General features: G+C 42.3%; 1 protein-coding gene across 10 annotated transcripts in view; it reads left to right on the top strand.

The window, feature by feature from the left end:
- LOC6539060 (polypyrimidine tract-binding protein 1) overlaps positions 1 to 21,071 on the top strand; it is a 130,490-nt gene extending 109,419 nt beyond the window's left edge. For 7 of the 10 annotated variants that reach the window (XM_039376660.2, XM_039376659.2, XM_039376656.2 and 4 more), the window contains 8 exons: positions 4,630 to 4,956; positions 5,039 to 5,324; positions 5,804 to 5,997; positions 6,530 to 6,563; positions 13,471 to 13,563; positions 18,646 to 18,862; positions 19,253 to 19,330; positions 19,407 to 21,071. In XM_039376660.2, coding sequence (XP_039232594.1) covers positions 4,630 to 4,956; positions 5,039 to 5,324; positions 5,804 to 5,997; positions 6,530 to 6,563; positions 13,471 to 13,563; positions 18,646 to 18,862; positions 19,253 to 19,330; positions 19,407 to 19,539 — 1,362 coding nt within the window. In that variant the 3' untranslated portion in view covers positions 19,540 to 21,071. Of the gene's footprint in view, positions 1 to 4,629; positions 4,957 to 5,038; positions 5,325 to 5,803; positions 5,998 to 6,529; positions 6,564 to 13,470; positions 13,564 to 18,645; positions 18,863 to 19,252; positions 19,331 to 19,406 lie in introns of those variants that run through there. The other 3 variants (XM_039376657.2, XM_039376655.2, XR_005561761.1) reach the window with 2 other exon arrangements.
- Positions 21,072 to 24,376: the final 3,305 nt, after the last annotated feature.

Below are 24,376 nucleotides of genomic sequence, written 5' to 3'. Positions count from 1 at the left end.
CAATGGTGCAGTCAGTCGATTGGTGCAAGCCCAACCAAACCAGCCAAACAACTGGCACACACTCCCAAAAAATCTGACTAAAGCCAGGGATGCTTCTTGGAACTGAAAGCACACATTGTATGAGGCTCATGTTAATGTTATATCAAATACTAAAAAAGGTTGCAATGATCATATTGAATAACATAAGCTTTCGCAATCAATAAAGCACTGCTTCTAATTAAAGTAGGACTGAACACAATAGTCTCCCATTTGGGTTTCGAGATGCACTTTTTCTCAGTGCTCATGCAAATGCTTGCTTTTCCAAGCGCTTGTTGTTTGCATGTGTGTGCACTGGGCTGAGTGTGTGTGGGCAGGTGCTGGTTTTCCCTCCAGTGATAAGGTTACCTTGTAATTAAATTAAATTGCCGACTACAGAGAGAACCGCATTTTACGGACGCCTCCCGCCAACCAAACAATGGCGATCCAGCCAAGAAAAACACAAAAGGAGGAAAGTGACGGACAGCAATTGTCAATTAATGGCACACACGTGAAAATTAGGCGAGAACACGAAGTGGGATTAATTTACACAGCGTTTGACACCTGAAGGGGAGGTTCAGGTCAGTCGGGAGCTTGGGCAAGTGGCACAGGACTAAGACAAATGTCAAGCGATTAAGCCACAAAAGGATCAAACTGATTAGCAAAGTCTTATTCGTGATGTCTAAGCCCGCATCTCTATAAATAACAGGCTAACGGGGATACGGCCGTACATTTGATTTGGTGTTAATAATATGAGCAGGGCTCAGCGCCACACACCTCAATGTGTTATTTAATTTGCGCCTCTAGCTGACAGCTTGTCAATAATACGGGGGTTCGAGAGGCGAAAAAAGCGGGAAAACCGGCTTATGGAGCCTTTTCCTTCAGCACGGTATTTGTCCAACTCTCAGGCATGAGCAGTAAAGGATTTTGCCAGGCAAATAACTTCACATATGCGGCGCTATCCGCTGTATGCTATCTGCTATCTGCTATCTGCTCAATGTTTGTTTTTCTATGCGCTGCCTGACTTGTGTTTTTCTTTGCTGTTTTCCCATTTTATTTCCACGTTTACTTTACCGCCCGCCCGACCGCTCCCTGCACTTCGTCGCCGTCGAAACAAAAGTAAGCTAATCTTATTGTTTTCACAACAGCGCTGAAGAGCAAGACCATCGCGATTGTGGCTGTGCCTCCTGCTCCTGATCCTTTGAGTTATGCGGATGCGAATGTTTGCTTATACTTGTGCAATGCTAAAGCTTTTTGCCATTTTGATTGGCGACGTGTTGAAGATGGATTTAAATTACATTGTTTCGGGGTACGTGAGATACGAGGGGAGTATAGGGAACCCAGAGCGGCAGGATAACAACTGCGGAACTGTCGACAACCCAGAGAACCCAAAAAACTGACTGCCGACAAATGACAACTTACGTATGCGCTGACTTTTCCAGCGGTTCTGTCAATATTATCATTGTATTGATTAGTTTTACTTCACGACTGCCCGTAAGTGGTTCCCCCTTTCCTTTCTTTGTTTTTGCAGGCGTATTTATTTTGGGCTTTTTGGGCAGCGGATTTTGCTACTTTGCGTAGTTCGTGTTTATTTAAGCCGTTCGGTTTTATAGTCCCATTTGCACAGTGTTTTCCTCGAAGGCTTTTAACACACTTGCCACGGTTGCTATTTTTGTTTGCTCTTTGCATAAATAAGACAAATATGGAATGAAGGCGGTGAAACCGCTGCTCGTTGCCGGACTCTGGGCAACTTCTTCTCTTTGGTTTGACCGTAAAAACCACCCAGCAGATAAACGACTCGCAGCAAAGTAATACATAATCCCGAGCTCAGCTTTAAAACTTACCTTCACAAGTTCATAACTTGTAGTCGTAGTTGCCAAAAAAAGTTTCCCCACTCCAGTTCAAAAGCGCCGAAACGGCAGCTCCTTTTGACCAGTCGAAAGGGGATCGGAGGTACGGAGGAGATTGTGGCCAAGCATCTGTAACTGCTTTACTTTCTAACTTGGCCCGAACACTTAAGCTCTCGCTTCAGCCGGCTCTTGAAAAGGGGAGCCGACTCCTGAGTCCTCTTACTCCTCGAAAGAACCTGCCATGCAGTTTAAAGTGTGCCTGTCAGGGAGAATGGTGCGTAATGGGGTAAGGTTGGGGAGAAGCAAAGGTACTCAGTGTGACATTGCAATGAAAATAAACTTGCAGCCCGCAGGAAAAAGGGAGAAGCACACGAAAGCGCTATGAAACAAAAATATTTATGCAAAACCTTAAGTGAAAGCAACGTCAATATTTTTTGGCGCCTTCAGAGCTGCGGTTTGTGCCCTGAGCTTTTGCCTTTTGTGAGCCTTTTTCCGGGTTTATTTCTTATGCAAAAACCGCATCAAAATCATAAAACAATTGCCAAGTTCTTTTCAGCTAGTTGAATATTGCAAAAGTTTGCTAAGAACTCTTTTAGCGAGCTGCAAAGTATCAGATTTTTTGAATAGTTTTTGTTTGTGCCATATGGAGACTTGTCTTAACGCACTACAGTTCACAAGAAGCCACAAATGTCCATAAGCTCCGATGAGAAGTCTTGGTTAAAGTTTCCCCATTACGGTTTTCTCGTCGCATGCGTTAAATGGCGAGGAGCGGGGACACGTGTGCCTTTTGTCCAGATTTTCCCACTGACAGGAATCGATCGATAAATGTGCTTATCAGCAAGTAGTCGACACATTTCGCTTATCAAAGCATTTTGGCTTATCGAATGTGGCGTTATGCAGGAGGGGAGCAAAGAAGCAGCCCGCCCATCGATATTAAATTATAACAATGTGGTGAGTGGTTTCCTGTGGTGGGTGGAGTGGGTGGAGTGGGTGCTTGCATATCTAATCAGCCCACAACAACAACTCGGAAAGGGGTACGCACAATTGACTCATTAACAGGCAAAACCGCGACAAGCAAAGTCCAACACAAACACAGCCGCACACACATAACGATTTGTTATGTTTAATGATGTTGCTGGTTGTGGTCCCTAAACTTTCCCCTTCCCCCATTCCCTACCTTTGCCCTGTATCCTGCAGGATAATTAGAATGGCTTAGCCTAATATGCGTGCAAAAGCTCCCAAAATTTGGTTTTGCTTGGAGCCTACATACGTAAGTGCCTGTTATTAAAGATCTTAAATACACTCGGGGGTAAAACATATTTTCAAAATAATTTATTCTTTAAGATTAACTTTGAATATGTATGTGTGCATTATACCCTCTTAGAAATTAGTACCTCTTAGTAAATACTTGTGCACAATAATCAAAGTGCACAAACGTCTGCCGATTGCCACTTGACAGATAGTTACTGCTAATCGACTTTGCTGTTTATACAAGACCTACTGAGATGAGTAATAGATGGGCAAACGCTTCCTAACAATTACATTACAATTTTTACACAATCAACGTCATCGTCATCATAATAATCAGGCAAAGTGGAGTATCAAATTACTGGCAGCGGAAAGGAAAGGAAACCCAGCAACAGCCACTGATGGCATCCCTCAGGCATCTAAAGCCAGCATGGCAATCGAAGATGAAGCAGCCGCATCATCATGGGCACTCATGCCACTCGGAACATCCCACATACGCCCTGTCTAGCCACGCAGCTCGGCACTCGGCAATTCTAATCAATTTTTATTATTTTTACAAACTTTGGCTTCGAGGAGAGGGTCTAAGGCGAAGCTCACGTCGACGGGCTTTTGTTTCCAATGGGTGGAAATTTATCTAGGCGAAGGCAAAAACAAATAGCACGCCAGGGGAGAAGTGCCGTGAAGTCCTCCCATCCAATTCCCCCTTGTCTTCCTTGTGTTCCTTGTCTTTCCTGATGCTGGCAAACGCACAAAAAACGCGTCGCAAATGGACAGGATAAGAGGAAATCGGTGGCAGGTGGGTCGGTGGGTCGGTGGGTCGGTGGGTCGGTGGGTCGGTGGGTCGGTGACGGTGGCGGTGGGCGGTCGAATGTGTTTACGTTATGATTTTCGAAATCAAAATTCAGCACGAATAGGAATAAATTCACTTCCGAATGTCATTAAATTGTTTTCCGATAGAACGTGTATATTTCACGCAAGAAGTTTTGTTGCTTACTATGAACCGTTTTTGGCATCCGCCCAGCATCCTCGTCACCGACAGACGCCTCTGCCTTCCATCTCCCGGGTTTCTTTTATTATTACGATACTTGATATTATTGATTTTGATTGAGATTTATGTTGGCGAGGATGATTTCTGAGTAGCAGGGGATGCCGCTGCCGTGCAAACGTTTAGCATATTTTGCACTAAAAAAAATGTATATGTATTTTATTTTTTTAAAAAGGTTTAATAGCAAAATCCCCAGATTTAATAACCTTTTGAATGAAGAAAATAATCCTATACCTAATCTTACCAAACTAATAAGTTTAAGTATTGTTTATAAATTCACACAGTATTCCTTTAAGTGCAAAGTCCTTTAGCCCTAAAAAACTTGGCAAAATGCATAAATTTTGTGCACTGCCAGTTGCTTTGATTAATGCGGAAAGTTTTCGCCTTTAACTAATAAAAGTTTCCTTCGCGATTCCCGCCTGTAAATTGACTCAACAACTTCACCATGTTCCCTCTTCTCCCTGCTTCCAGAACTCGATCGTCCCGAGCGACTACCGCATCCAGTCCCCGGCGGGCGGTTCGCCTCTGCCCCTTTGCGCCGCCGCCAACGCGTCCAGCAACAATGCCAACAGCTCAGGCGACAGCAACAGCAGCGCCGTGGGAATCTTGCAGAACAACACAAGCGCCGTAAGTGCGGCCGGCAACAACACGAACTCCGCCGGAGGACCTAATACAGTGCTCCGTGTGATTGTCGAGAGCTTGATGTACCCCGTCTCGCTGGACATTCTGCACCAGATCTTCCAGCGCTATGGCAAGGTGCTGAAGATTGTCACCTTCACAAAGAACAATTCATTCCAGGTGAGTTGAGATCTTGACGTGCAGTCTTTTGTTCATCCTCGAAGCCACACGATTAATGGCCAACAAACCACTCCCTTCCTAGGCCCTCATCCAATATCCGGATGCCAACTCCGCCCAGCACGCCAAGTCGCTCCTGGACGGGCAGAACATATACAACGGCTGCTGCACGCTGCGCATTGATAACAGCAAGCTGACGGCGCTGAATGTTAAGTACAACAACGACAAGTCGCGCGACTTCACGAACCCGGCGCTGCCCCCTGGTGAGCCGGGCGTGGACCTCATGCCAACCGCCGGCGGACTGATGAACACTAATGATCTGCTGCTGATTGCCGCCAGGCAGCGACCTTCTCTCACAGGTGATAAAATAGGTAACACGAACTGAACATTTTCCCAGTTTTTCCTTTGTTTTCTCTCAGCTTCAAGTTGCTAACCACTCAAACGCCTAACTTGTCCACCAGACATTTTTTTTAATTTTCAAGAGAGATTTTCCGAAACAATATTTAATTTGACCTATTTCTGTCGTTTAAAGTGATACGGTTATTCTGTGTATTCTTACTTAAGTAATTTGATTACAACGTACATTTTTGGCCAAGTTATTTTCACGTTGCTTTATCACTTTTCAAATATATAAAAGTCTAAAAATCCAAATTAAATTGTAAGAGGCTTGATTTAATCAAATTTCTTTTTGGCAATATCAGAATGGAAAATAATACTTTTTCATATGCCTCGTCTCATTGTTTTTTGCCTTTACACCTGCTATCGATTCACATAGAGCTTAAGTGGCATGCAACTAATGTAAACCTGTCAGCCTTGGTCGATTGCTAACTCTTGTTCCATTTCCTTTCAGTCAACGGCCTGGGCGCCCCGGGAGTCCTGCCGCCCTTCGCCTTGGGCCTGGGCACTCCACTGACCGGCGGCTACAGCAACGCCCTGCCCAATTTAGCCGCTTTCTCGCTGGCCAACAGCGGCGCCCTGCAGACGGCCGCTCCTGCAATGCGAGGTTACTCGAATGTCCTGCTTGTCTCGAATTTAAATGAGGAGGTAAGTGCGGACCTGTGCAGGGATATTCAATTTGTTGAGATAAGCAACCCGAGTCCGAACTCCGTCCGAGCCATCGTAATAAATGTGTGGTATATTAGGAAGTGATTGGAGCGGCAATAAAATCATTCACATTTCATGTAAAAAAGAAGTTAGTTTCATTTAGTATGCGCGCCCATTGATTCATATAAGTTCCCAAATTACTGAACCAATAGTAACAACGCTTTAACTTTTTACCTCTCACGGATATATTTTCATATCTTTATAATTATGCATTCTACCCGTATAAGATTACACATATATAAAGTAAATGTTAACAAGCCTGGGACCTGAGAAGATCCCCCTCTCCCTTCCCTCTACCTTTCTATCTCTTTCTCTGTGTCCCAGACTGAAACTACAGAACCGAACCATCATGCTCTATAATTTAATTTGTATGTTTCCTATTTAACGTATACTTTGTTGTTTTTATTTGTAATACATCTGAAACGAAACTCTCGCTAACTGACGACAAACTCTATTCTCTTTTTCTCTGTAGATGGTCACGCCTGATGCTCTCTTTACCCTTTTTGGTACGTCTGCACAATCGATTACTCTATTAATTGCCAGATCTTTCAACTTTATTTGTTTGTTGTCCGGGCCAAGCTAGAGGATGCCTGTTGGTGGGAGAGATGCAGTAGTGCACTCCTGTGAACACATCTTCATTTGTTGTCTCTGTTGACCTCTGTCTCTTTTCCAATCTGACTCTTTTTCGATCTCTTCCCTGAAATATGCGCGTACCCATTGTCCTGTCTAGCTTCGCCCGGCTACAACGTGTCCCACATAAATTTACACTTCTTAAACAATTTATAAGTAGTTCACTTGATTATTCATTGAATTTACACTGTACGAATAGAGCCAAGCCAACGCTTTATACTTTACTCCATGTAGCTGCTCTCTGTGTTCTCCGTTCTACTTTTATGCTCGCTTCCGCTTGGCATTTACGCCATTTACGTGCAATCAGCAAAAGTGCCATGTATTATTTATAACACGGTATGGGATGTTGCGCGGGGGTGCGGTGGGTTAACAAAGCAATAGCTGACAAAAATGCGGCACAAACTGTTTAAAATGTTGGAAAAGCCTTTCCAAAGGCCCGGGGGTTACTACTTGGTACTTTAGGTATGCAACGGGCATTTGGCAGTTTGCACATAAAATGCATTCGCCACGTGGGAGATGTGAAACAGAATTATGAACTCAAGCACTCAAACTCGGGGACCGCGTAAAAAACTCCATTCCTAGATCTATCCGATCATATTCCAGAGCTGGGCAAAGGACATGCCCATGCAGGAAGTTTAAATAAATGTAGAGCATCCCGATCATGCTATAAAACCCATTTAAATGGAAAAATGGTTTTCCGTGTGGCAGTGCCAGTATTTATTGTATTGCGAAATGGAATAAACCTAGTAAAGCCAGCAACAAATGGCTTTCTAATAGCTTTTTGCCCAGAGCAGCAGGGACAAATCCATCAGGAAGCTTGACTCACGAATAGGAATGGAAAATGTTCTTTTGGTATACAGTCTTGTCCTTCTGCCTTCTGCCATTTATCCTGTCATAAGTTCTGCTTACAAATTGTAAAACAATGAAAATGAGAATACACTCGACGTCCTGCAAACCCCTACGTACATATATTAAAAACAGAGCAGAAGCAACTGGCAACAAGTGAAACCGCACTCAGGCGGGAGCGGTGGAGCATTGGCAACACCACTACGTGTGCATCCTGTTGCTCCTCCGTTGTCTTCGTGTGCGTTGGTGCGTCCGTGTGTGTGTGAAATTACATGAATTAAGTGTGCTCGTTGTTGGTTTCCATTGTTGAGGCACAGGACCCGGGGTCAGAGGGTCCTCTGAGCTGAGAGCTGAAATGCATGCACAAAACACATGCTTTAACATGTGCTCATCCTTCCGCACACACAGACACACAGAAACACACACAAACGAACTCCAGCACCCACTAACACACATGCAGCACAAAAGATTGAGTGCGGAAGTGCATAGCTATAAAAATGTCCATTTATTTAGTTATCATTGCGCTTGTTGCTGTCGCCCATTGCTGCTTTTGCTGCCTTTCCTTAGATTGTATGCACGCGGAGAAAAATCGTGGCTTGCCGTGTCCCACGAACACCAAAAGCTTAGCCTAAACGTTAGTTAATATAGGCAACACTATATTTAGCTTTTGAATGAATAGTAATTCAAATATTCGTTTCAACTGTTATAATTATGTATTTAAAGACATTTGTTTAACACCCCAAAAAGGACAACCTCTGTCATCAATACATACATAACATAAAATAGGACTTTAAATAAAAGCTCCGAATTAAGAGCACGATTTTTAGTCAGATTAAATTTAAATTTTAAATATTCAAATATGTTTAAACCATTCAGCTTGGTATTTAAATTAAATGTGCTAGAAGCGCCATCGGACTAAGAATTGGTTATTTTTTCTCTGTGCGTGTGTGTGGTTTTTACCTAACGCTTTCTCGGTTTCTGTATACATATAGATATATATACTTTTTATACTACACACAGCCATGATCATTGTGTAGTTTTTGCTGGCTCTTACAATTGAAATAAAATTTACTTGTGACTTTTTGTAGCTCGTTGGTTCGGTTAGCCAGTCGGTTGGTTGGTTTCTCGAATGGAAAAGGGGATTGTCTCCGGTCGCCTTGCTGGATTTTCGTCGTCTGTCGTCTGTTTGCCAAATGAATTTAACTAACTTTGTAAAGTTAATGGGGTTTGCTGTTTGAATTGCTCTCCCAACTTCCCCAGCTCCGTGTGTGTGTTTTATTATTTTATGGGATTCCCAGTTGACTTTTCACTTGCGCTGCATTTCTCCATTTGGCTTGCCCCATTATGTACTTGATTTAATTACCAAAACACATCGATTGAGGAAGTTTTTGTCCGGTGCTACAAGCATTCTGCCAAGTGTGGCACATAATTGCAGCATAATGGATTTTGTTGCCACAACAAGGGCTGCTCCCTTCTCCTTCCCCCTCGCCTTCGCTTTCCCCATGCTGGCGATTCAATCTCTGGTGAATTTTTTGCCCCAATGTGCTTGCACGGTATGTATGTTCAACAGCCAGAGTCTGGCTGTTCTACCCTTTGTCTCTGGTGACACAAAACGTTTGTTTGCGGCAGCACACACAGGCTTCCCATTTGTTTGCATGCAAATGCATTTAATTTGAGTTTAAATACCCAAATATAAACTTCTGCCAAACAAACGCAACCACACGGAGAATGGCCGGCAACAATGAGTTAAGCCGCTTGCTTGCCCGGAACTTCACCCTTGTGTGCTGTGCCTTTGATTTATATTTACAAATTGCATCCATTCTGTCAGCAGTTCGGGGCTTATCGCTCAAAGTAAACAGAAATGTTTCCAAACGTATTAATTGCTTAAAAATTGTTTCTGTTCTGGCGTGCCGTTGTTCTTGTTGCCGGATTTGTGCAGCGTAAACCACAGAGCACCACAGGGCAACTTTGGGCCACTGAGCCGGGAAAATCCGATCAGCAGACCGCTTAGCAGACTCCTGCTGCATCTGAAGTTACAGCTCCTGCTCCTCATCCTCCTTATGTGCCTTCTACTCCTGCGCCAGTTGCCAGTTGCCAGTTGGCAGTTGGCTGCTGCCTGCACTGCTAATAAAGCTTAGATTGCTGATTAAACGCTTCGAAGGGCTCAGCTCGGAGCGAAGTGGAAAAGTTGGATACCAATACGCCCTGTTGCACAGCCGAGATGGAGAGATGTCGATAAGTCGAACGTTAAGCGTATTATTATTGGGGTGCCAATAGATGTAGATAAACGCGACGGCTTCCCAAGGAGCCGAGCAAGCACCCAGCGTGTAATTGACGGCCAGAGTCTCGACGGGCAATCAACCGGATGGCAGGCTAAAATTTTATGTAATAACCTTTGAATTTCCAAGTAGCTCTAAGCAGACAGCGGACAGACAGGAGCGCCACCAATGACACTTAAATGAGCTAGGAGGTGCTCTGCAAACAAGTGCACAAAAACAAAACGCGCACGTAATGTTGGGCTTCCCTTAAACAAGTTGGGATTTACATTTTTGCACAGTCGAATATATAAGCCCTATGTCATTTTGCTTCGGTTATTGCTCAGTGAATATCATCGTCATGTTGAAAGCCTCAAATCAAGCACTCACGATCATCCCCGGTTTTTGATCAGTGTAGTAGACTGGCAAGTGAGTAGGAAACGTCAACCGGCAAATGGCAAACGTTTGCTTTTGTTATGTTAATAGCAACACGCAAGGACACGTAACAGCGATTTCCACACGAGGTGGGCCAAAGACGCTGCGGGCCACTTTTGGTTGGTGGATTCGGCACTTCAAAGGGTTGGGAGGAGGGACCGAGGGCAGGATGAGTATGCGGTTCGCAGCCTGCGTTCACCTGAAAGCTGTTTGCATACCAAATAATAAAAGTGGGGAGTTTAGCTCTCGAACCGGGGACGAACAACGCACTTTAAGCGCGGGGATTAATTTAGCCGAAAACAGCAACAAGCGGCGCAACAAAAAGGCCAAAGGGCCGGAAAAGTTGGCCCAGAACCCTTTTAGGTGTCAGCCAGTTAGACATTTTATTAGTTTTGACAGCGCTTTGTTAGCTCTGCCTGCGACTAGGCGAAGACCCAAACCCAATTGAAAGGTCCCAGAGGCTCTCTGGGGCATGCTCTTTAGACACTTGACACATTCCGCTTAGGCTGTCAAGCATTCAATTCCGTCCTATGCCCCACTCGAACGGAAACCAAGCCGGCCGGACCGACAAGCCAGCAGCCCATATCATTCGATTGCCCATTTTTGGAGGCTGGGACTTAGTTGCCTTTGCATAACAATAACAGAAACATAATCAGTCGGCAAATCGTCTGGGAATCAAGCCCGACACCCCAACACTCGCACATATGCTATGTAATCCGCTTATGTAATTGTAATAGCGTGATAAAAATTTATATCATTGCCGAAAATATTGTCGAAACGTGTTTAATTGATTTTTTATGCGTTTAGAGATCCAGCGTATTGCTGCGTGATATTCCCTCTTTATATGTGCGTCGATTGTTGTTCCTGCGAATGCGCGAAATAATTTCATAAAATTTTATGCGCTACATGTTGTGGCAGAAATGCAATTTGATAAAGTGCCCGAAACAGGAAAAATTAAATCCAATGTGCAAATAATTTCAATGAATCGCAACAAATCGCTTTAGCAGCTAAACGCGGAATGACAGGCGTTCGAGGCAATGTGATTAAATGGAAGCTATCGATTTGAATTCGAATTTCCGTTTAGCTTTTGACACCGCCTAAAAGGGAGATGGAAAGGAAGGGAAATTTAGAGGGCCGTTTCAACTTTATAGACTCCCAGGCCAACATGCCGCACCATCCGCATAATTCTTCATCTAGAATATGCTCAAACACGCGACTAATGGGCCGCCGGGGAATCGGCTTCGCCGTCTGCATACGTTAGTGTCGCGAAACCACAAAAAAAAACAAAAAAAGAAAAGAAACTTTTGGAGAAACATTCAGACGATAATAAATTATTATCAAGTCTGTCTGTTGGACGCGGCTGGGAATACGAATAAAGATTGTGGCTACCGGGCACACTTTGCACGGCAAACGGCAGCTGTTGCTCATACGCCCCGTTGCACGCCGAGTTATGCTGGTGACTGGAGGAGAGCCGCATGCCTGGCATTCAATATGCTCCACTGCCAATACCTGCAGATGTGGATGTGGATGTTGATGTCGACGTCTGCTGCTGCTACTTCTGGCCTCGCTTGCAATTGTTACCCCGAATTCCAGGAAAAAACGAAACGATATTGCTCGGTTTTTGGCATAAGTCAAGTCCACCGGATAACTGGGAACTAAGGCAGTCAGTCAGTCAGGTAGCCAGTCGTCTGTATAAAATGGATTTACTGCCAACTGTTGAACTGTGTTCTCTGTCCTGCGAACTCCTCCTTGTACCTCACTATTTACTACCTGCATTTCCATTGCTAGTTTTGTAACTTGTTAGCGCAGCGCTCGCTTGGCTACGCTTCGAGTAGCTGGCATGGCCCCCACTTATATAGCCGGCATGGCTACAGAAGTTCTAGCACTTGGAAAAAATCTATAAGATTTCTTAGCTTTTAGTATATTTAAATTGGGAAAGTAATTGTTTAAACAAGTAACTCCTGCATTAAATGGAATAGCTGGCGTGGGTTGCTTCATAGCCCAACCTTTGAATGAAAATGTAGTGCTGATAAAAATATAGGAGAAAATATAGGATATAAATTATTTTAGGTACTGTACTAAAATTGGGCAAAGTGTAATGCCTCTTCTGTGCGGGTGTGTGTGGCTGAAAGAAGTTGAAAATTTACTTTCCGCATTATTCGATTTGTTGTCTTGGGCAGGGCTGCACTTTACATTGTTTGCTTTGGGGTCGGTTTTGCCATTGGCATTGCCATTGCCCTTTGGCCACCAAGTCGACCGGCAACTATTTTTTATGCTTGATGGCAATTTGCGCCCCGCTTCGAATTTGCGCTGATTGGCTGCACATGGGATGAAGCCCGGCAAGGGTCACCCAATAGACCGGCTCTTGGCCAGCTGTCAAAGCAAAAGACACTGGCCGGAGGAAAGGGCCAGCAGCTTCCTTAAAGTCTGCTTCCAGTCTTAATGCACTTCTACAGCTAGGTCTCAGCTCACCTTATATTGCATAGTTTGTGGCGCAAGTAAAGCCATAAAATACAATTCAATAACGCGTCCGGTGCCGCCGAATTGTTGCACACCAGCACACCAGCACACCTTGTCTGACGGCTGTAAAATCCGTGGCCTTAAAACGAAATGCGGCAAGGAAGCCAAGCCAGCTGGGCCAACGAACGAGCTGTAGCCAGGCAGACGTAGTTCGAATTGCAACTCGTAAAAAATAGCACAGAAAACTTATTGAGCCAGTTATGAGTTTCGTACATGATACTAACGGCGTGGCCCGCGGCAATAATGCGAGTGCTTGGGCTGTAGGCAAAGAAAGCAAGGTGGAAAAATGATGGTGCCCAAAGATATCTGGTGTACATGTTATGGCTTTTTGGTGGGGTGTAAAACTTTTCCGCGGTCGCCATAAACCGCTTGGAGCTGTCCAAAAATTCAGGAAGCAGTCGGGGAGAATGAAAGCGACTACTTTGGACAGTTCCAAGCTTAAAGCAAATAAGGTGTCTAAGACCACGTACACCTAAGAACAGGTTAATTTCATTTAGAGTTCTAGAATTCTTAGAGTGTATATAGTTTGGTTGGGTTTTCCAAGTGTACCAGTTTATATTTGAGAAAGTATAAAGTTTTCCGGAGCAGCAGCTACAAAGTGCTTTAGTTTTGGTTGGCCTGCTCACCATTCGTGCGGCGGTACTCAAATTACTTTACTGGCCGACACTTATGTACCCAGTATTCTGCAAACCATTTACTCATAATCCTCAACTGCTCCAATCCGCAGGTGTATACGGCGATGTGCAACGTGTAAAGATTCTGTACAACAAGAAGGACTCGGCACTCATACAAATGGCGGAGCCCCAGCAAGCTTATTTGGGTAAGTCAAGCAGACGCACTTTACCTCACTAACCCACGAATCTACCCACCATCTACTGCATACCACACGAAAACACAACGAAACGAGAGTAATGAAAAATCTGAGTCTCGATCCGTAAGCTGAGGGCCGGGGCGAAAAAAGAGCAACTGCAATTTGCAGCTTGTTTAAAATGAAAATTCCGGCAACATGAAATTCCAAACGGCGCATTCCTTTGGCAACCGTAACCATTGCTGCTGTTGGTGTTGGTTGTGCAGCTGCAAATGCAGCAAACAAAATGTATTAATAATAAAAATTGTTAAAGCGAAAGAGACGGCAAGAGGGCCAAAAGCGAGGGATGGCTGGCCGTTCGCATAAATGGAATTTTATAAGCGCTTTATTACCAGCCCGCCTGGGCAGCAGCAACACCTGGTCAAGACCCACTTCTTCCCCGCCGTCCGGGCAACAAAGGCTCCTCCTCCCCTGCGCGGCGGGACATGCCAATCATTTTATTGCATTTATTTGTGTGCACTTTGCCATTGTCAGGCTGCCCGCCATGCCGCTGGCCAAGGACGCCCCGTTCGGATCCCAATCCAATCCAATCCGACCCCCTGCACGCATTAAACGAAATGAAAATTGTCGCGCATTGCGACGCGTTAAGAGCAACCAACCGACGTGCCAAATTCCACTTTATTACAAAAACAGGAGCGGCAGCAGTGGCAAGGCGATCGAAGCGTTGACAGCGCTGACAGCGACACCTTTTTCAATTTCGATTTGGTTTTATTCCATTTAACACGCCAACTATCCAGCGAGCACCTCCGCCTCCTGCTCCACGTCCACCGCTCTTTCTCCGGCTAGCATTCATTGTTCCCACTCAGCGGTGCGTCCGCCGCTGTCTTTCATTTGTGTTATTTATTCATTGGAAAAATAACTCAAAAGCTGTCAAAGTGCTGCGGCCCTGCAGGGAGGCGCTTAATTGAAAACAACAACGGTGCGAAAGTCCCCGCTTGGAGTCCTTTCCTTTGAGCTTTTAAGGAAAATGCAGTGGGTGCGGGTGTATGCAAATTTATCAGCTTCTTAAGCCTCGCTCTAAAGCATTTGTGAGCAAGGCTCAGTTTCAGATTCAATTTCATATATTGTATTGTCTTTGCAATGTTTGTAGTTGGCAAGATCGCTATTGTTTTGCCATCTCTTTATTAATGCAAGGCCACTTTTACACACTTTCTGCATAAGAAGCATATTTTATTAGCTACTTATGTTCGCTGAGAGCATATGAAAATGAAAATCAGGTTGAATGTCATCAGGGCTTTAATCGTTCGAACATGTAATTTATCAATTATATTTTCCGTCACGATTCCATGTCGTTCGCACAAGCAGCGACTGCTGCTGCTGTTAATAACGTTTAAATAAATTTAATCTGTTCAATAAATGCAAAGTGCGATCGCTGCGGAAATTGCCAGCAAATTGCGCGCCTGAAAAAGCGTAAGCTACTGCATAATAAATGCCATCAACTGTTTATTGATTTAAATAAAAAGAAAATAAGTGCTTGGCAGCCCAGTACACACACAGGTGCACAAATACCCAACATCCCCGGGGTATCCACGAATCCGCAGACCAAATATCCGCAGTTGGACCCGCACATCCGCCGCTCCACCGCAAACTATTTTCGCAGCCTTATCACGAATGGGGTGGCGGGTGGCGAGCTTCTCTTCTCATAAAATATGCTTTGTCCTGTACTCAATTAATTTTTTAATTATAATTATGTAAACATATAGTTAAAACTTCATGAATTCGATGCCGCTTCGGCGGGCGGTGCACCTTGCATTCTTTGGCTCGCAGCTCAATAGCATTCCTGCTTTGAGATTTCCCATCTTAATTAATTGGGTTAAACGAACGGATGGGGATGGGGAAGGGGATCGGTAGAGCTAATCAACAGCAACTCTTGAAAATGCATGGCATAATTACGGGTAATTTTCCTTTGTGCGCATATGCACGCAGTGCTGTCCGCAGCTGTCCGAATTCGTTTCGGTGGCGTATACGTAATGCTGTGTTAATTGAATTCGTCCAAAAATTGACAGCAATTCGAGGACCACAAAATCCTGCCACCGGCTGCAATTGATAAAACTATTGTGCCGATTTTACGCAAATGAAGCGGCGAAACCGAAACTAGTCAACTGTTTGACCAAACAAGCAAATTATTGTGCCAAACTAGAAAGTCAACATCCCTTTCCCACTCCACACACCACTCCATTTCACTCCCCAGTCAAACACACAATTGCGAACCAACTGCCCCAGGGCATATGAAAACATTAATGGAAATACTACAGCACATAGACTACTAATGTGCCGCATGGGCTGCCAAATGGCAAATACTCACACTACTGGATTTTACCTATGTTTTAGCCCATTCATCTACACTATTCAAAAATGGAAAACGTACTTTATATTGAAGAAATATCCCAGTGGAACAATGGTCTGAGGGAAAACGGCTTCAACTTTTCTGACGCAATTCGAAAACAAAATGTATTAGGGATATTAGTTGCCAATATTTTTTCAAAGTGTAAGCAGCTACCTGGACACAAGACCAACACGAAATGGATGCCGGGTTCGGGGCGGGAGTGCGCACTTATGCACTCATAAAATATTAACAAATTCATTCGTTACTTTGCCCTAAACTCTCGCCAACAAACAAAGACGATTACCGAACGTGGAGCAGCAGGAGCAGCAGGAGTAGCAGAAGCAGGAAGGAGCAGCTGCCCGGGGTCAACCCACACACCCCATGCATACGAAAGTGTCTCGTAAGGTGGTGTGCGTTATGGCGAGGGCCACACACAAAATACGGCTACAATTGCACACTCAGCATACGAATTACAGCGTAAAGGCGCAAAAAAGTTTTGCAAGAGAAGTCAACGGAAATCGGGGCAAAAAGGACCCTATGAGAATCAAAATGGAGTGGTGGGCACCCATTCGCTGAACTAAATGCGACAGCAATCTGAATGCACGGAGGCAAGGGGCCAGAAAATAGACAAAAACACGAAATGAAAAGCAATAAGCTTTCCACCGCCCACTGTGGCGTCCATTTGGTGGGCAGTTGAAGGTGTTTGGGTACCAAGGATGTTGTAATGGACTATTTTGTTGGGTTGGGGTGCACAGGCGGGGGTGATGCCGGGCGGGATTAAGTTTTGCGCAATGTATTGCCAACCATGTATAAAATTTATTGACGCACTCCCAGCTGTCAGCTGTGGGCCCTCTTCCCCCTCGTGTTAGCAAATAAATTTCCTGTTTGCCGTACAAATTGCTCCAAAATATTTTGCATAAGCGTACGCATAAAGGCATTTGCAATAAAAACAAACAAGAAACACAGTCTTTTACATGTGTTGGTCACATTTCATTGCCATTTATATTATGGACGATTACGCATACGCCATGTGTGCGTGTGCTCCCAAACTAGAAGTCGAGTTCGGTAAAAGTTTCCTCGGACTTGGGTTGACAATGCTAAGTGACTATTTGAATGACTTGGCGCCCGGCTCTCTGTGGGCCACTATTAATTACGGTGCAGGGAAAACGTCGGACAGAGGATGTTTTGCATAGTTTACGAGCCAGAGATAATAAAGCGCCTAGGCAGTGCGGCCGTAGATCATAGTCAAGGAATTGCTGGACATTAATCGTTCAAATCATGAAAGTTGCAACTAACTTGGAGTTTATCAGGTGGGGGTAGTAAACTCATCCCCAGTTCCGGATGCGGGCTCACCTGAGCCACATTTTCCCCATCCTGTGCGCCTTCCGCTTGCAGAGTAACATTTTCTGAGTGCGGTCGGTCCCAAGTGTATGATGCTTAAAAGTCTTAAACCCAGAACTTCATGCATAAAACAAGGGCAGACCCTCAAAGTCTCATCGCCGAGTCATTTCACTTACTTTTCGGTTTTCCCGTTCCATGTTCCACTCTACTTTCTTTTGTTAGTTAATAATGATTTGTTTTCGCCGCTGATGTTGGTCAACAGCCTCAGTTTTGTAATTAAAAGTTTAAGATACTTTTTGAGCCGGGCCCAGGAGCAGCTGCAGCTGTAGGCAAAGTTAGAACCCACTCCTGGCCTTTTTCGAAATGTGACTCGCCTGCACATTAATCTTTATTACAAGTGTTTGTCATACACAAGGACGGGTGCAGGAAAAAGGATGCTTAGGCCATATGAGCAGCGGCGGGCTTTGTCACTGCTGGCGCTCCTTTTATTTGACAATTTATTATATTCCTGCGTCTTTCGTTTTTGAAAATCACTTAATCCATTAGGCAAACAATAAACGGCTGAGTAAGCATATTGCGTTACAATAAAACAGAGGAGCACTGATAAAATGTGATGTAATTTATTAATGTAATGCATGAGAGTTAAAAAATGTTAGAACGTTTTCTGGACAGTGGGCTGACCCAAGCCGTCGGATGACTTGGCAGGAACTTAAATTAAATAAAACGTAATCGAAACTGAAATCGAAATCGAAATGGAAATGGAAAGGGAGATTGAATCGTATTTGAGTACAGCGCTGCGTTGCACATGCATTCCATCTGAGCCGCAGGTGTTATGGCTTCTGAGAATATGAGAAATAAGGCAAAGTCCGTTGGAAGAGCGCCAGAAGAGAGCCTGGAGAAGGCAAACTTTTGTTTGGTAATACTTTTACGGCCAAACAAGCATTTCAGCTCGTATAAATCACCAAAGGCAGACGACATTGATAAAGTTGCAGTTACATCTGAGTATGTAAATATTTGCCGGCACTTATTGCTGACTTTGTTCGACGGCTGGTGGTCGGGATCTTTGACTACACTGAGGGAAGGACCGAAGCCGTTTGGTAGTGATACTAAACCGAGTTTTATTTCCGTCACAATTCTTTTCGGAATTATTCTCTAAAAATATTGTGCGGAATAATGAAAATTTTTCTAGCAATGCTTCCTTCTGGGGTTCAGAAGCGCTTTTATGGCTTGTGGCACAACAAATAAATTGTATTGCTACAGATACATTATTGACACACAGACACATTTTCCATACACAGACCCATCTAACAAACGGAAAACTTTTCCCCAGTGGTACCCATTTTAACGTGTTACTTTCTGCTCCACAGCCATGTCTCACCTTGATAAATTACGTTTATGGGGAAAGCCGATACGTGTGATGGCAAGCAAACACCAGGCCGTCCAGCTGCCCAAGGAGGGCCAGCCGGACGCAGGACTCACACGTGACTACTCGCAAAATCCGTTGCATCGCTTCAAGAAACCGGGCAGCAAGAACTACCAGAACATCTATCCGCCGTCGGCGACACTGCATTTAAGCAACATTCCGTAAGTATTCTACAGTCCATGACATTTCACTGGCTGTGCCTGAGGGTACAGGCTCGGTATGGATGCTCGGAGATGCCTTTATGCGGCACGACAAGGCAATTACAATTATAGCTATGAGCAGTGGAAACCCCGCGTAGCACCCTATTCTCCCAAATTTGACAAAGCACCCCGCTGACTGGGATTCGCATGCCAACAAGAGGACGGTGACTACCCTCCGCTGTGTGAATTTATGAATCGAGCCAATCGCACAACAGACAAAGGCCCTTCGAAGCGCCTACCGAGCGGTATCAATGAACCAGCTTCACAGCAGGCGTTGCCACATACCCACGTACCCTTAAATAGGAGACTCTGCTTTAAAGCTAACTAACAACATCTTCTCTGTCCCCACAGGTCATCCTGCTCTGAGGATGACATCAAAGAAGCTTTCACCTCAAACAGCTTCGAAGTTAAAGCATTCAAATTTTTCCCGTAAGTAAAGGCAGCATGTGTGCTATTAAAACTGCTTAACGGACTTACCACTAAAAACCGCATCCTTTCCCTACAGGAAGGACCGAAAAATGGCACTGCTGCAACTGTCGTCCGTGGAGGAGGCTGTTCTGGCACTGATTAAGATGCACAACCACCAGCTGTCCGAGTCGAATCACCTGCGTGTAAGCTTCTCTAAGTCGAACATCTAGAATCCGATCCGAAGTCAGGTTTACTGAACCTGACTGGGTGCCTCCGGCGGGTACAGCTACATGCAGATGCATCAGCAGCAACACCTTCAGGTCTATTGGCAGCAACAGATACAAACTATAATCCGTAGTACAAGAAGAATGCACGCAAACTTCTACTGAAATGGCAGACGCTAGAAGCACTACCCACCCAATCCAACAGAATAATCAGCGGTAACAATCGATGCAAGAGCTATACCAATTTTAATCAATGCAACTCACTCTAAGAACTGTTCTGTTTTATACACCACCCTCCAGTGGGAAAAGACAAAAACAATTGAGGAATCTTACTAAATTGATAGAGTAAAAGTCAACTTCAAATAAATATATATTTAAACTATCACGAAAATAGCATTTCAAGTTATGGCACACGCAGACAACAAAACAAACAAGCAACCCACAAACTAACAATCAGCAACATCGTAACGTAAGCTTAAATTTAAACCTATAGCTCGTAAGAAAACTGCATTGCATAAAAAAAAAACAACACAAGAAATATATGATGAGTAGAAAAGAGTTAAGTATGTTTAAAGTAAAGAGAGAAAGATCGTAACTTAAAATATTTTTAGTGCACTGTACTGTGTTTTGGTTTTAAAAAACGACAGAAAGTCAAAAACATACGGAAGAGAAAAATTATGTTAAAAATGAATTAAGGCAATGTTTTATTATGTACATGATGCTGTTATTATATTTTAAATGAATGCAACTTAACTTTAATTTTTTACAAGTGCGAAACTTCAATTGAAGAAATAGCGTACACGTAGCTCATAAATGTTTTAATTTTGCTAGACCTAAAAAGTAAGAAAGTATTTAGAAAAACGGTCCCGAATAAGCACATCGAGCCCTAAGCAGATTGAAGTAAAGCAAGGGAATGTGAAGTAACGTTAAATGGAATTTAAGAAAATTGTATTAATTTTAATAAACCTATATAAACAATAATTTGGACACTGCAAAGATGTATTCTTGGCACGTCCGTTTGTTTAGAATATCGGGAGAATAATAATTTTAAAGGCAGTTAAATCAACGCGTACGTAAACCTTTTGTGTGTATGTATATGTAAATGTTGTTAAACTAGCGCAAATTATACAAAAACGATCAAATATACATATAATTAAGTATGTATTGAACTACAACAAACAGGAAACAGGAAATTAAACAAATTTTAAGCTAAAAAGTATAATCTTAAAGCATATATCAAAACACAAAAGGTAATAATATATAATCATAGACATACTGGTAACGAAAGACATATACGTGTTTTAGCAAGAAAACTGAATGATTTTTTGATAATTTTACAAGGACCTCACAACGGACACCACACACAAACACACGCATGCAGACATATGGTCACGCGTACAGAAGCGAACAAATGTAAACAGATATGGAAGTTTATATATATTTAGAAAGGGAAATTATTTGTATGTTGGAGCAAAGAACAAAGGAAATGAGAATAGTAATAAAAGGCAAATACAGAAATGGTTAAAGAATCAACTAAATGTAACTTACATGATATGGATTTAGTTCGTAAGCATGAGTAGAAGTGATCGTAATTTAAAATTAAAACAAACACAAAGGAAACAAGTAAATTACAATACAAAATTAACAAGAATGGAAAAAATGAAATGAGTATATTTAAACGAAAACGTGTACGAAAAGCAACAGTAAAATATTGTATAATGTAAAATTTAATTTAACACTACATTTACAGTTATTAAACAAACGCGCAGGCAATACAGAAATATGACCGAAGTGGGCAAACGGATCACGTCTGAAAAACTTTGTTTGAATCAGCTGACAAGAAAAAGTTGACAATGACTACCTACATTTTTCATATAACACAGAACGCTTAGCAAACAATTTAAAGCCAACTCTAGCGTTTCATATGCATACTGCAACTAGCTATCCAAATAATCTTAACCTTTAACCTATTTATCTTACTTACATATGATCTATGTCTATCTCAACTATATTTATATATAAACAATTTACACGTTTTGTTGGCGCATCGAAGCAAGATGAAGCGAAATGATATAAATCTATATCAGACCCACGACTGCTAGAATTTCATACGAGAACTCTTGACAAATCAAAATTTCATAAAAGTATTTAGCGAACTTACTTCTACAACTGCATACAGCCGAAGCTACCCAGAATACGTTATACAATTCCAATTGGACCCTTTCACAACAAACACTTCTACTAAACAATCAGCACGGTTAAGGACGGGAGTCAGATCAGTGTCCTTACTGACCGTTGGTATGCAGCGTTCAAAGAGTAATCAAATATTTAGCCCAACGATAATATAGATACAAAGGCGCTACTGCGTGTAAATGTTGATAGTAAACACGACACCGAGCAGCATACGAATTAATATAACTAATAGAGCATATAATAAATCAAATACCTATCATGAATATACATTGAATCCAGATACAGTAATGAAATGCGAAGGCGAAGGCGAGGCGAGAAGTCAGATGCGCAAAGTAGGCAATGCTAATTGACAAACAGTACACTAAAAGTATTACTTTACCATGTAGAGAAACGACTAACAATTAATTTACACTTAAATTGAAGTCCCGCATTGAAGAACCGATTATAAAATCAGATAAGAATCAAATAGATCGCAACCAAATGCATTGGCCGAAGTCAAAATGTCGAAACCAATGTGATCTTGATCAGCCTAATCGCAGGAAGTAACATAATTCAAGAATTGGAAAGTTTAGTGATGGGGTCTTAGAAAAGCCAACAGTTTTATGTTGTACATTAATAGTTGCAAGAAGAAATTTTACCGTAATTCATAGTGAAACAAAAAGCGAAGACTAATCGAAAGTTACATATATACAAAAGGAGCACATGTTCGAATGTTGTGAGCCGTGTGTGCCATGTGTGTGTGGCATAACACACGCAGGCTTATCTATGTGCTACTTTAACAGTTAGATGAAAACAGATATATATGTGTATGTACTATATGTAATTGTAGGTATAACTATACATTAAAGTGTCGATGAGAACGCAGCACATTATTAGAGATATACCGATTGACTCAACATGGAATGCCAGAGTTAAAACTAATCACAAACTACAATCAAGTCAACGTAAAGATGGGAGATAAACAGTTTTGAGTTATGGGACTACATGCACAACATATTTGACATGAACAGAAACATATCAGCATTTTTTGACACATAAATAGTTTATTTAGACCCCCCAACTATTTTTTGTAGTTCCCTTTGTTTATGTAATTTCCGCCTTGCTTGAGGCCGCTATTTTTCAGTATAGTCCAAATACACAAACAGGGTTGATAGAGTAAATTCAAGAGGGCAACATTATAAAAGACGTGCTTGCTACAAATTGTTAGTTCGGCAAAAGTAAAAATAAAAAATATTTATTTAAGAAGTAAGAAAACGCGGAAGTCATAGATGGAAGCATAGGGAAATTTTTCTGAATATTGGAAGAGACAGACGATAATACAACATTGAGCAGAGATGTTTATATTAATTTGTACAGAAAACCAGTTTGTGTTGATTGTTTTCTTATACGGAGTAATTATGTTTTTGTCGCTCAGATTCAGTTGAGATATCCTTTGAAAGTGGAATACATATGTGGTTTATGGCGAAATCAAATGACGCAAATCAAAAACGTTGTTACGTTTATGAGTTTATTTTTTTGGTTCGTAAAATAAGATCAACTTATTAAACGAATAAACTACACATTACCTTTACTTATAGTTAGCTAAATCTGTATGTGCTTCACATGATGCTTTTATCCTAATTGTTTTCCACAGAATTTTTTAGACCACTTAGTAAATCATAAAAGTTCACAACAGGCAGAAGTTCCTACTTTATAGTAAAAAGGTAAACGTTTAAAACATAACTAACAAAGCAAACTAGCATCAGTGAATTTAATACGGATACACATAAATCAATTAAAATTTTAATTTGATTTTCTTACCAACTGAAATTTTCCCCTTTCCCTTGCTTTTATTAAGGGTTTGATTTCCTTGGTCTGTCTAATGCGGTTTTTCATAGGTCAGGCATTACTGAAAAAATTATATAGGGGCCAAGTATAAAATATTAACAATTAAACAATTATCGATTGAATGACTAAAGTAAAGAAGAGTGCCGGTAAAGACCAGCTAAATATTTGTTTTATTGGTACCCCAGTCTTGAGAAGAAATTTAAAAAAATGGCTATGCCAGTCACCGCACACTTTCACTACCAGGCATCAGCTTCCCAGAAAGTCTGGCAAGCAACCTCAACTCTTAACTGCTTAACTAACTCAACTGCGAACAGACACACGCGAAACAATCAAACATTTCTAAAATCAAACTTTTAGTATACACCAAGCAAGAACACCTTGAAACTTTTGCGCTCTCTAATTGTACAACTTAATGGTAATACGACAAAATAATCATTTTATGCTCTAAATGATAAAGTAAAACTAACGGCGATGTTTACGTAATGCAAGATTTTTCTCACCAAATTTTACTACAAATCTCTTATGTGTATTGTATATAAAAAAATCAAAAACTAAAGTGTATGGATATATTTAAAAGTTTGGTGATTGCGAAGAAAAGCAACACTAAAACAAAACCAGCGCATGAATCGTCAAAACGAATTAACATGACTCTTAAATAATTTTTTAAGTCCTAAGGTACATTTTCATATTGCAATTGAATTTGAAGGCACAAAGTGAAATGCAAGATAAAACTGTACGTAGGAATCGATGCAGTAAGCTTAATAAGCTGAAGGTACTTAGAAGTAAAGAGCAAACTGAAGACACGTGGCAGTAACTAAGTGGA

Source organism: Drosophila yakuba, chromosome 3R (genome assembly GCF_016746365.2).
Source record: "Drosophila yakuba strain Tai18E2 chromosome 3R, Prin_Dyak_Tai18E2_2.1, whole genome shotgun sequence".
NCBI classification, from domain to species: domain Eukaryota; kingdom Metazoa; phylum Arthropoda; class Insecta; order Diptera; family Drosophilidae; genus Drosophila; species Drosophila yakuba.
Note: the sequence above shows the minus strand (reverse complement) of the source record. Positions and strands in the feature narration are given on the sequence as shown.